We start from the raw sequence: 13,047 nt of genomic DNA, 5'->3' as shown, positions 1-13,047 counted from the left end.
TCTGTACGTATGCAAGCAGGAGAAAATACAGTTCTGAACGGCATCTTCTATGCTTAAAGATACAGTCAAGGTTGCGGACATGGCAGTCGACATATATAAAAGAGTCCTGAAAAGTTTGGGAACTCAGTAGTGACCACAAGTTTGCAGTCGTGCTCTGATATTTAAAGCAAACTGAATCAACGTTGGAATAAACGTGCGAAAATACGGTAAGGCAGTATGAAAAACATTACGCCGTGATAAAAGCGCGTCGTATAAAGTCACACTTGCAAAAACGAGTGGAAAATGGGCATCGCGGTTGGATAACATGACCTATTGATTTCATTGTCCATTAACAACCCCGATTTTCTTAGCTGCACCAGCCAAAATATTTATAGTTATCCTCAGCGAACGACTTGTTAAGGAATGGACCGTTTCTCTTAGGCATCAATTACTATTCTTAAAGTGCAGTTCCTTTATTACTTACCAGGCTGAAGTGAGAGAAATATGTCCGCTCCTTGCAGAAATGGTTCATCAGGTCGTAGAGAGGCATGTGTACCAGGTAAACAGCAAATGCTAGCTTGCTCAAAGGGCCAAAACCTTTCCAGCTCAAGAAGGAGTCCATTATACCTACAAAAGCATGCACATTATGCAGTATGTGAACTCGTTACATGAACGTCATGGCGTAACGGAAACTCCGGCCATCTACAAGAAACCGTGAAATTTATTTACCAGGACTCTGAGAATATCAAGCACTTAATTAACCATAAGTAACCTTGCCACCACATAAATGTGTGTTCCACGGTGCACGGGCGCTACATTGTTACAAACCAGAACTTTCACGTAGGAATAAGTGCCAGTAGTTTGAAGAAATTGTGCACATTTTCAGTTGGGGTGCTTACAAAAGAGCGCAAGACACATATAGAGACAGTTAAACGTACTAAATATACATTTTAGAACCACATTTACCATTGAATGACTAAAAGCCTAAAAATAAGCAAAATGCGCTTTTTTTTCTGTGTGTGATAGACTCCAAAAGTTATTCAAACACCTTGGTGGATGAACACGTGATGATGAATGGTTCCATGTACAGAAATCGGCATACTGGTGCAATTTAGTTGCCTCCACTGATTCCAAATGTCGAGGTTTAAAATTAGCCGGCCATGTATTTTACCATTGAGCCACTTGGGGTAGAACATGCAGTCAAAGGCCCAAAGATGTGATCAAGCCGTGGTACTGATCAGGTTAACTCTAAAAATGTAAAAATAATATTTTCCTGTAATTTCACCCTATTTCTCTACCGGTCATTCCTTACGAAACAATGTAACCTAGGTTGTGGTCATATACTTAGTAAAATGCATATATGGGGTAAATTTACGCGAGCTCAGCGTAGTTTTTGTAAGGGCTCGCTGTGTAAAACTAAATTATTTTTTTAAAGATCCTTTTTTTATTTTCATGGTTTCGTGGAGAGTCTGCAATTTTTTTTGCAAGATCTTCGACACAATGTGTAACAAAATACACTCATATAGTAAGGCTTTGTCAACTCAACTTAAATCTGACCTGCATTGTTTCTAGAGCCCTGTGTCCTCATCCGGTTCGTTGCGTCAAATAACCAGTTATGTTGATCGCTATAAGAAGACATTAACATTGGTTCTAACGAGTGTCTCATATGGTTGATGCAACGAAACCTGTGAAAGTGTAGAACTATGCGTGTTGCTGAAGGAAAATTTCCTTTTGCTCCTTTAACAACGCTGTTTAGAAAAGTATACTTTTCTGCCGATAATTAGGCTTGCACATTACCTCGACACTTTTCTGGCTCCTAAAGGTTATAAGAAAAGTAGCCTAAAATGCTAACTTTATGACACGTTCCCTTCGCTGAAACTTCCCATTCTGCGTGCCTCTATCACTGAATCTAACTTGAAACAATGCTTTATTCACCGCAAACTGCAGTAGGCATCATTGATATGGGTGTCGGTTCCCCGATTCTCCTTATGCCGTCACTTGAACGCATTTAGAATAAAGCCAGACGTTTCATGATAAAAAATTCTAGCCACACATCCAGCGTGGCGTCGATGACAGCTTTGCGCTCGAAGCTTTCCGTTCGAAGGCGCTTTCGCCTTGCTGTGCATCAGAAAACGGATTTTTACGACCCTTTTAGCATTTCAATGTCCTCCCGCCTCTAATTTACATTTAAACGCACATTTATTATTGCCACAGATATAAATTTTAGTGGTAAATTTAGTAAAACATACATAAGGTAGAAATATTTTCGCAGAACCTCAGCAGAATCTTCAAATGCTTTGAGTGCTCAATGTAAGTACTTTATTTTAATAACAAGAACCTTCAACGTATCCTACATAAAGAAGCCTGTACTGAGTATTTCGTTCTGAGGACTTCCAGCGACTGTAAACACTTTCCTGGCGCCGGTTGTTACGATCGAATACAGAACGCTATTTCGGACGGCCTGGTGTGAGGTGCATACCTCACACCAGGCTCTCTACAATCTAACCTTGACTTCTTTTTAATTATCTGCTATATTCTTGCCAACTCCCTTCTGTAAATCCTATTTGTCTCTGTGATAAACCAACTTACAAAAAAGAAAAAAAGAAAGAAAGAAACAAAATGAAGGGCACCAAAGAAATTACTGACTTTGGGCTGTTTGAATACACAGCAGTGCGTCCCGACTACAGAAGCATTAGAAAAATAAATGTGGTAACCCCAGCCATATTGCATGAGGTCTCATTGCTACATGGGGCAGGCACCATAAAAAAAAAACTGCAGCACCCTCAGTTACTTGATCAAATGTTTAAAGCGTACCTCCACGCTTCGTAGAGCATGTCAACGTAATCCAAGACAAACAGATGGACCACAATATTCTATCGAAGAAAGCTGTGGCGAGTTTTCCCCATTCATCTGTCGGCTCTTTCTCGTGATACCATGGGTATTTGATGAAGACGCAGGTGATACCACAAGCTAAGCTCGCAATCCAACAGAGTGCGGCGGCTACCTGCGTATGGAAACGAAACGAAGCAAAACGTCACAAGGTGAGGCGCTAGGTATTCCACGAGCAGATGAGCATGTAGTTGAAGCCTGCAGTGAAACGCCTTTTTAAAGCCTAGCTCAAGGCAGTGCGCTGTAATTAGCAGTTGCAGCATAATAAAACTGCTTTTAATAAAAATTCTTTTTTTATTGATAGACAATCCTTGTAATGAAGCATCAAGATTGTGGTTTAAAATTTTAATAAAAGCTTAAACCTACAGCTTTTCTCGATAATCAAAGCGACCCTCATTATCTCTTGCTACAAACATAAGCCTAAACCTACAGCTTTTCTCGATAATCAAAGCGACCCTCATTATCTCGTGCTCCAAACATAAAGTTTTCAGTGCGAAAAACTGCGCGTTTGGCTGTCAGCCACTGTGGCGTTTTCTTACTACGTAAATGTATAAGAACATGTTTACGTGAACAGGACAAGACAGGATGTTTAGGAAACTGACGTCAGTTTTACGATGCTGGTGTTGCGAGTGCAATATCGTTTCAAATTTAAAAGGAGAATAGCAATCATGAATTCATGATAAGCTACGTAAAGTACGCTTATAAGGTAACGTGATAATACGTGTTTGTAGCATAAAACATTAGGCGGGACTTTTACCGGATGGGAGTTATGGCAAGGTTTTGCACGAAAAGCTAAATCAAACAGGTGAACAGCACCGGCCCATTTTGAAAGTAAGCAGTTAGTTTTCCACTACTTGAGAAGTGGGAGGCTCACTAAGAAAATTTTGAAATTCTCCATATTTCAATTTTTTGACAGGCATTCATGTAGTGTATAGTCGAGGTATTTCGTGATAGACTTAAGGAGCTAATGAGCGTCTTGTGAACCCACGTTCTGTCGTTTACTACGAAACAACGTATAATGCAGCAAGAAATAGAAACACAAGCCAGAACGATGTTTTGCGCGCATTTGGGTGCTGGCACCTTGTCTTTTCTTAGGCTGCAGACGCCACTCTTTTCTTAGTAGACTTTCACGCTTCGTCGCCGTCACGATTCTGTGCGCATCATAATGTAGTGAAGAAAGAGGAGGAAAACACATGCTTCTTTACCTTCGAAAAGTGGCTGCGACTGAAGCTGTCCTTTAGCAACCAAGTAATGCATCCAGCGAAGAAGCATACCGCATGGTAAAACGGCTGCACGTAGTAAAGGTTCATTACTTTTCTCACCATGCTGTCAAAACAAGAAAGCAGAGAGAGAGACACACACATCACGAATGAGAAAGCGCATATAAAAGCAATAAACAGACACAAGTAATATTGCACGCTAGGGTGCTTTGAACACTCGCGATGGTCCATTAGATGAGCCTTTTGATGTACAAACACAAGTCTTTCAGCAAAACATTGATAATTCTTTCGAATTACTATGTTATGTACCTGTATGTACCTATTTAAGGTACGTGTGCTTTGTTGTGTATTTTGGATATAGATTATCTGACTGTTGAATTGCTTTTTTTTTCCTCTTCTCTTATCATTTCTGTTTTGCTGTGATATGGTAAAAGCGTAATTTTTTATGTAATCACATGTATTATTTTTCTGTGTATGTTATGTTATTTGCTTAAATGATTGCTTTCGCCACTGTTGCTACTGTGATGTGCTTATTACTTTATTTGATTTTGTACAGGAGGTCCCGATGCAGTCTCTTGACTATGGGATATTCTTTTGTATGCCAAACGCTTGTAACTTCACTCAACTTTTAATAATAAAATTCTGATTCTGATTGTGATTATGAATGGTATATTCGGTCAATATTTGCAACATTTGCTCTTACCTAGGGCCTGGTGAGTGGCTTTAGGACTCACTCCTTTACGTATAAATCACCGCTTCACAGCTGGTGCTACACTAGGTGTGTCATTCGTTTCGTTGCTTAATATTTAGCAGCTAACAGATGCTCAGAGGTACATGGGTCTGCTCGAACTTATGCGACCCCTCGTAAGTAACAAGCTGCTTCTATAGATCTATACCCGAGTAATGATCGTGTTAAGTGAATAATAGCAACGTCACTTGAAATGCTAAACTCTTAATCAGCTGACATTTTATGCAGGACGTGTTCTAATTCTTGTTAACCATGACGCTTGTACAGCAAGCATAAGACCTGTTTGTGCTGTAATCGATATGAGAAATCAGAAAAGTAGAAAGCCTATATTAGACAGTGTTCTTACGGCACGAAATCTTGCCTGAGTCCATCAACTGTTGATCAAGGCACCGTTGGCGCGAGAAAAATAACCGGATTATTTATTTATTATAAAGAACCGTGCTGTTTTGTATAGGGATATGTGGTGTCATATAAAATGTCGATCGATCGAAGAGCGCCTTACTATTCCATAAAGATTTCTGTACTTCCGCCGTAGCTTATGTGCCATTACGGTGCTTATGCCTCGAATTTTCGTTCATTGATATGAAACCCTTACCTGAACTCCTCAGTCATTCCAATGATAAATGGAGTCATCTCCGTTTTGTGAATTTGTAGGGTCGACACAACGCAGCTCAGAATGGACAGCACAGCAAAGGCCACGCCGCACCAAAGCTTGGACCTGCATTCGCAAGATACAGGTCAAAGGAGCTGCTGCACGCACCATGCACCCGCATGCAGCACGTGTTTGGGATGGACCCGATTTTACAGAAAGTACAGAAGACATGCAACAGGAAAGAGCGAATAACAGTTTTCTAGAAAGCACAGAAAGCTTGGCTGCAGCATCATTTTCCCAGTTGACACCTCTGCGTTAAGGGAACAAGATATTCAGGAGAAAGCGAGGTATGACTGCGGAGAGGAGAGACAGAGGTATTTTTACCATTGTATAACCATGTAACGAACTCTCTGCCACTCTATGCTTACCATCTGAGCATTAGGATGACGGCTAGTGACACCAGGAAAAGCTGGAAGTCTGTAGAAACGTACCAGATGTGAATCAATCCGATCTGTTTATAGATATACAAAAAAAAAGAAGGGGAATGAAGTCAGGGCACGAGATGGGTAACGGGCTGCGGCAAGCCTAACGAAAACACAAACCCGAAAAGGTGTATGCCTAACATGGGGGGAATAATTGTTAAGTATGTCGGGTCGTACAGCTCCACATTTTATGAATTACAAACAAATCGCGGTGGAATATGGAAGACACTGCATTTGGCACAAATTTTTCAGGACCAGTTGCAGGCTGGCCTTTCAATGCTTTCAAATTCCACCTTCCAATTATAATAAAAAAGGCATTGTGAAACAGTATGTTGGTTTTTATGTCACCAGCTGTTGCATATGGGTAGCTATGACATTACGCTGCTGAACACGAGATTACAGATACGGTTTTGCGATAGCATCACTCGCATTCCGATGGGGATGGAATTATAAAAATAAAATGCTAAAGTACCGTGCGTTTGTTTCAATAAATTGTTATCGTCAGAAATATTCTACATCTGGCGACAGCTTTCGGTGGCTAGACAGCATAGGCTACGGAACCGAAGCACACACTTTTTTACTACGCTGCTGCATGTAAACTGGGAACGCTAACTTTTGTAGACTATGATGCATAAAAAAACAGAAAAAGAAAAGAAGTAGGCATTATGTTCAAGACTTTGCACTGTAGTAGGAAAGCTTATCCCGTGAAGGATTTTCGTCTTTGCTATTTCTAGTTTTCTGGCTTTCTGTTGTCGATTTCACGCTTTCCTGCGGCTGTAAACAATCGCATGCAAACGGACTAATTGGCGTATTAACACATGTGTGGAAGCTCCGCGCACGTAGCTTTCGCTGTGCTGCCATAGAAAGTTGTCGCCAGGTACAGAATCTTCCACGACGGCGTACCGCGATTTGTGGAAGTTAAACAGCATAGCGATTTTTTATGCATGTGTAACGTTGTTGACGTGACGTTTCTGCGGGATAGATAATTGAGGATGCACTCTAGAATTATTAGTAATAATTCCACGTTATCGTTATGAGGCACGCCGTGTTGGAGAGCTCCGGAAACTTCGATCAGCTGGTGTTCTTTAACGTCCACCTAAATCTAAGTGCATGGGCGTCTAGTATTTCGCCTCTATCGAAATGCGAACGGCGTGGCCGGGATCGAACCCACGACTTTCAAGTCAGCAGCCGAACACCGTAACTACTCTCTAGAATATTTCAACTAAATTGAATGTTCAATATTATCGATGGCTGGTAGTGAACAATTATGGCTGGCTACAATAGCAGCTACTGCAATATTTTCTGTCGGAGCGCCGGAACTCATACCGATAGAGCATCTTACACATACGAACTTACGCTATTCATTTTTAAAGTTTTTAGCTCTCTTCGAAATATATGTACTGGCATATCGCTTCAGCGGGCAATAGCTTTGTAGCTGCGAGCTACAAACAGGTAGACTACAACTACTCCTACAATGGCACTCTCTTATTGCACGTGTGTGGACGTCCATAGACTAAAGTAGTGACAGAAGTTTCAATGACTGGCTTCTTACCGATCGTATCTCGTGATTGAAATTGTACACCTGCAATAGAAAATGCTTCCAATGAGCGTAGACCATCATCTGGATATCTCGGTAGTACTTGTTCGTATTGGGGCCTTGCACGGCTAGCGGTAGGAGCTGTATGCACGCTACGAGAAACACCACTGGCACAACAACCCTGAAATGAAGAAAGAAAAGAAGAAATAATTAGTTTGGTAGAATGCATGCACTTTTATGAACACATTGTTTTCAACTTTATTGTAATTGACATCGAATGAACGCACATCACTGACACGAGTGTTGCTTGTGGTTCGCCTCCCATGACTGCACACGCTCATACACCAACGTTGTCACTAAAAAAATCTTTTGTAAATGTAAGCACTAAAGGAGCTAAAAATTTTTCTAATTTCCTAATTTTTCTAATGCTAACTCTATGGAATGTTCGCCTATTTATGACTGGTGAATAAGTGTCCCCACCATGCGAAGTTATTACGCATGAAGTGCTGCAGCTTTGTGGATCCGCAATCTGCTTTGTTTCTTTTTTATTTCGTAGAAATTGTGCTCGCCTAACTTACCTCGAAGAATATTTTCTCGAGAAGAAAATTGGGCCAACCGTGAAGTGTTTTCAATGTTTACTGATTTCCAGAAAGCAGGAATGAAATAAAGCATGTAGATAGAGTAAATTTCTTGCACAACACTGCACACATTCAGCTGTGAAACACGATGACTTGATTCGATATGTAATACCATGGCGGTCGATAAATTCCGACATTGGTGAGCTTCTATAGCACATTGAGCATTGTAGAAAGCTCGAGAGATGTGGAATGTTTTCCTAGCAACGATAGCCTCATTATCTTAATAACTACGGTAGACAACAACAATCTTGTAACGACTTAGTATTGTTTTTCGAACAAGGTTAAAGAGCATCTATATTCTATAACAATTACAAAGTATTTTCACATTACAATTTTGACATTACGTCTGCTATGAATTTTGTGTTCAGTTGTTCCGACAACTACAAATTTTACGAGGAATGGGATTACCGCACTACTCATGCGCCCATTGTTACTAAGATAGTAAAATTATATTTCGTTACAGGATATAGTTATGTGACATATTTCCTCCCATGCTGAGGCTGGGTTCATGGAGTGCCGCCCGGTGTACGATTTTCACATCAGACAGTTTTAGTTTCACGTACGTGGAGCTCCTGCGTGTCTTCACGACGCATGCGCAGTACGCGGAGGCCGCTCACGCATCTTGCGGAGGCGCGTGAGATCTTCGCGCTTGCGTTGCGTACTCTACGTAAGTACGTGAAAGACCTACGGGGCGCTCTCGCGAGATCACGAGGCTATCGAGAGAGGGCAGGTCGGCAGTTTTCAAGATGATGGCACACCGAAAGAACGCTTCGAGCGGTGCTCCGCGCCTAATGTTTTCGAAAAGTGACGACTTGGATGTCCTTCGCGACATTCGAGAGTGCAACCCATTCGAAGCCAGGATGCAGTAATAGACAGATTTAGTTGGGCGTCCGCAACAACGTACGGACGCAGCCTGCCAGCCATTTCCTATGGCAGGCTGCGTCCGTACGTTGGTGCGGACGCTCAACTAAATCTGTCCATTGATTGAGAAGGACTGAAATCGCCGTGCGTCTGTAGGCGGCCAGGGAAAAAGTGTTCAGTGCCCGCACCTGCCCGCACGTGAAGTGCGCGATCGCGTGAACAGCAGCAGCTCTGATTTTCAGTTGCGTCTCCACGTCGTCCGGTCGATCCTCCACGTCGGCTGGTGGGCCCCTAAATACTGTTGCTCTGTATTTTTCTGCTCGAATGTCCGCGGCGACCATTATGTCTGCCGTGCGTCTCTACGTGCGCTCCTGAGCGTGTGTCTTCTGCGCGCTGAGCGTCCCACGTTGAATATGGGACCAAGCGTCTCCCGCTCGCCGACGGCCTCTTTGCTTTTTCCAGAACACAACTGGCTAGGAAACGCTCAAAAAGCGCGTTTCACATGAATAAACTGTATTCGTCTTCTGGCCTGTGTGTTGGTCGAGTTCTTCGACTACCGGCGGTCGTTCTGCCGCCGAATACGCAACACCATGCGACAAGCTGCACCTCTCGCCTTGCAACAAAAACACACTTCTTCGCGTTGAATATTTCACTGTAGTACTATAGTATGGGAAGGTCCATGGCGCTACGTCTGCGTACGCGGAACTATAAACATAACGTACGCGTACCGCGTGACGTACGCAGAGTTGTCACGTTTGCGCACGCAAAGAATCCACGTACGTCAAACTTAAACTGTCTATTGACGTTACTATCTAAAGTAACAGCGTCTGTGTAGATTATACTGGCAATTGGCCAGTACATGGGGAAAAAATTCTTCGTTCTTAATTTTGATACGACCGCGTATATTAAAGGAGTACTGACGCGAAAGTTTTCAGTTGTCAGTTTCTTTCGTCAAATGAAAGGCCAAGCCCTCAAGAGCCTAGAAAATGTACTGCTAAGCGTGAGCGCACTCTGAAAAAGTAATTACAGTATGTTTTTAAAAGCTAGTTTCGGTTCCTACTGTACCCTGAGGTCACAACATGATATGACCTTCTCGACACGTGCTCGCGCAAGATATCGTGACGTTTACACGGCCACTCCGCTCCGTTGGTGACGCACAAGCGGTCATTTTGAATGTTTTGGTGACGCACAAGCGGCCACTTTGGAAGTTTTGGCACCCGACGTCATCACAACTAGCCAGACTGCTGCGTGAAGTCACCGGAATCAGTACTGTAGCCTGATGTCAAGCTAGTGTCGATGTCGGTAGGTGCGCCATGGAAAAATTGACTTTATTATCAAAATAAAATATCTTATCAGCATTGCCCCCGCTGCACACTTGCTCAGAGCCGTCTCTGCATACAGGAGATTTGTATGACAGAGTAAACTCGCCTTTGAAAATTGGTGTCAGCACCCCTTTAAAGAAAAAGTTATGCCCTCTTCCTTGGCGAAATAGTTTGTAACGTTGAATTTCGACGGCGCGTCATCTAAGCGGTGCTATCAACCATCTACTCGCGGCGACAAAGCCCCGTAGCGGCTAAGCATTAATAAACCGTACCAACCTGGTAGACTCTACTACCTTGAGTGTATTTCACAACGACATAGTGCGATGCGCGAACTGATTGAGCGAATCGTTTCAGCACAAGACGCAGACGCGGCGACCAGCTAGTGGGGTCCATGCGTGCTTCGTGAAATAAAAACCCATCAAGTATCTCATCACGCCAGCTTGTAGGCGGGAAGTTCTTAAAGGTGTTCGATTTACCCTGTAGATGAATGCGCCTGCAGCGTTTAAGTGTTATAATTACTGTGTTAGACTTCTTTGGTGTAGACATCCTGTATTTGAATCCGGCGGATAACTTTAAATATGCTTTTATTTTTGAATGTCATTATTTTTCATTTCTTACTTGCTTAATATTTAAGTCCTTGTCTTTTATTTTCTCTTGAGGGGCGGAGTTTCGGATTACACGCTTTTCCTGCATCTACGCTCTCCCTCTGCGTTCTTTGACATAATGCATTTGAAAGATTAGGCACATCCTCAAAATAGGTATTTCAATTAGTGAAGTTTGTCCACTTACCAACTAGCTCTAAATAGCGCTTTTATTTACTCTCCTCAATTGCCATATGTTGTATGCCGTTCATTTATTATATTTCACGTGTAAGTTTGAAATATTACTCCTAATAATTTATTTACTGCTGATTGCTAATTAACTATAATTATCAATACTAACAATTACTTATGTACTACTATAATCTTTTAGCATATCACGGTCATGTATATTTAGTGATATGTATATGTACTCTAAATCTCGTTCAGTACTGACTGCCTGATAACGACAATGGACAATTGAGGTATGTAAAACGTGTTTCGCGTATAATAAGTCTTCTAATACGAATGCATTCAAAATGAACTAAGCAGACTGTTCTCCAACTTCTTCGGATATGAAATGGTAGTCAAACAGTTCAAAAAACTAAGAAAGAAATTACACGGCATAAAGGGCAGAAAATGAATACCCGGAGCTTTCTCCCACGAACATGCTCTCATCATCTGAACATCGCAAAGCATTCCTCGGGTTAATGGCTATGCATTCGACATTTCGTACACAATGGAGGAGGCTCTTTGATGCAGCGCGACCTGATGGTACGTACCTGATGTATCGACGTACAGCTGCAATGGGTGCAATGAAGAAGGCGCTTCTTTTCTGATTGAATACTGTGTTGATTAGAAGAAACCCGCTGAAATTGTACAATAAAGACAATGTCAAATTCAGTACACGTGATACTTCGGCAACGCGGTATATTATTGCGTCCTCATGAAGCCAAAAACTGGAAAGCAACATACAGTCGGACGGTTCTTCAAGTATGCGTAATTATTCTTTCAGCTGAATATGAACGCATTCATTGCTATGTACAGCTGTATTTTATTTGATTGTACGTTAACTTGAGCAAATGATTTCTTGAAGTTGCTTCAAATTCGTTGTATCGAGGTTTGTATTCTATGGGAACTCTGAGAACTGACCAAAGTTCACCCTTGCGACGTCTTCTGTGGCGAGCATGCAAACAGACTATACCTTCGCATCGTCATGTGTAGATTACTACTCTATATATCACACAAGATACAGCGACTAATAGAGCGTGTTATTACAACCGGCCAGTGGCGTTATTAGCCGGCATGGGCGCAGACTGGAGGAAACATGTAAAGTCTTAACCCTAGGCCCCCTTATGCATTTCAATGGTCGTTGCGCCATCATATTTTCATCCCATGCTTCCTCTAGCAGACATCTAATCTTCCACTCAGATTTTTTCCGATGCTCAGTACTGGCAGTCAGGGCTTGCCTATGTTTACACATTATCACTCTCTATCCCTTTCTCTTATGCATTTCATCGAGCAGAGTACCGCGCCATAAATGAATGTAGAGCCAATATACACAAGAGTGTGCAAACTCGAAGCTCCTTCACTTGGCCAGAGACGCTTTCAGAATGAACGAGTCACAGTGAGCAAGTTAGCTTTACAATTTCATTTTCTGACGAGTTGATTGATTTTGCACTAGAAGTGTGCTTCAAGTTGACTGCGTTTGATAGGAGGTTCAAAATATCTTATTAGGACATTATATTAGGACGTCACTGAGACAAACTCGTAAAGACAAAAATTAGGAGGGGCGAGGGTGAGTTTTGCTGCAATATTTTTAGCAGCGCCTCCATAAAGTTCAGCAAAAGTGAGGAGTCGGGGTTTACATTACATGCATTACTAGTGACTTTATTTCAAGAGGGAAAACATACCTGAGAAACATAAACGTGTCTACCGACAGGAAGCCAGCTGGTAAAATTGTAGAAGCCCAATCATCGAAAAAGTACATCATATTTATTCTTGCCGCTGGAAAATCGTTTAAAATAATGGTCAGCAGAATTTGCGATAATGAGTGTGAAGCATGCATATGCCCTACTACGTTTTAAAAAGTGCATGAAGCGGCGTAACTGAAAGTATGCGAGTCTGTGTACCATTTACATAGTAATCATGGTCGGAATCAGGGCTTAAAGTCAGGGGGGGAGGGACGGCCCCCTTCTATT

The 13,047-nt window shown here is 42.1% G+C and overlaps 1 protein-coding gene across 1 annotated transcript in view; it reads right to left on the bottom strand.

Moving 5' to 3' along the window:
- Window positions 1-436: 436 nt before the first annotated feature.
- The window catches only part of LOC119379364 (nose resistant to fluoxetine protein 6-like), a 29,612-nt gene continuing 17,001 nt past the window's right edge, over window positions 437-13,047 (bottom strand). Inside the window, exons 7-14 of the mRNA XM_049412107.1 lie at window positions 12,760-12,853; window positions 11,629-11,715; window positions 7,463-7,628; window positions 5,857-5,939; window positions 5,432-5,554; window positions 4,074-4,194; window positions 2,794-2,983; window positions 437-606 (exon numbers count right to left, since the gene is read on the bottom strand). Coding sequence (XP_049268064.1) covers window positions 437-606; window positions 2,794-2,983; window positions 4,074-4,194; window positions 5,432-5,554; window positions 5,857-5,939; window positions 7,463-7,628; window positions 11,629-11,715; window positions 12,760-12,853 — 1,034 coding nt within the window. The remainder of the gene's footprint in view (window positions 607-2,793; window positions 2,984-4,073; window positions 4,195-5,431; window positions 5,555-5,856; window positions 5,940-7,462; window positions 7,629-11,628; window positions 11,716-12,759; window positions 12,854-13,047) is intronic.

The sequence above is a fragment of the Rhipicephalus sanguineus genome, chromosome 1 (assembly GCF_013339695.2).
Source record: "Rhipicephalus sanguineus isolate Rsan-2018 chromosome 1, BIME_Rsan_1.4, whole genome shotgun sequence".
Taxonomy (NCBI): Eukaryota; Metazoa; Arthropoda; class Arachnida; order Ixodida; family Ixodidae; genus Rhipicephalus; species Rhipicephalus sanguineus.
Note: the sequence above shows the minus strand (reverse complement) of the source record. Positions and strands in the feature narration are given on the sequence as shown.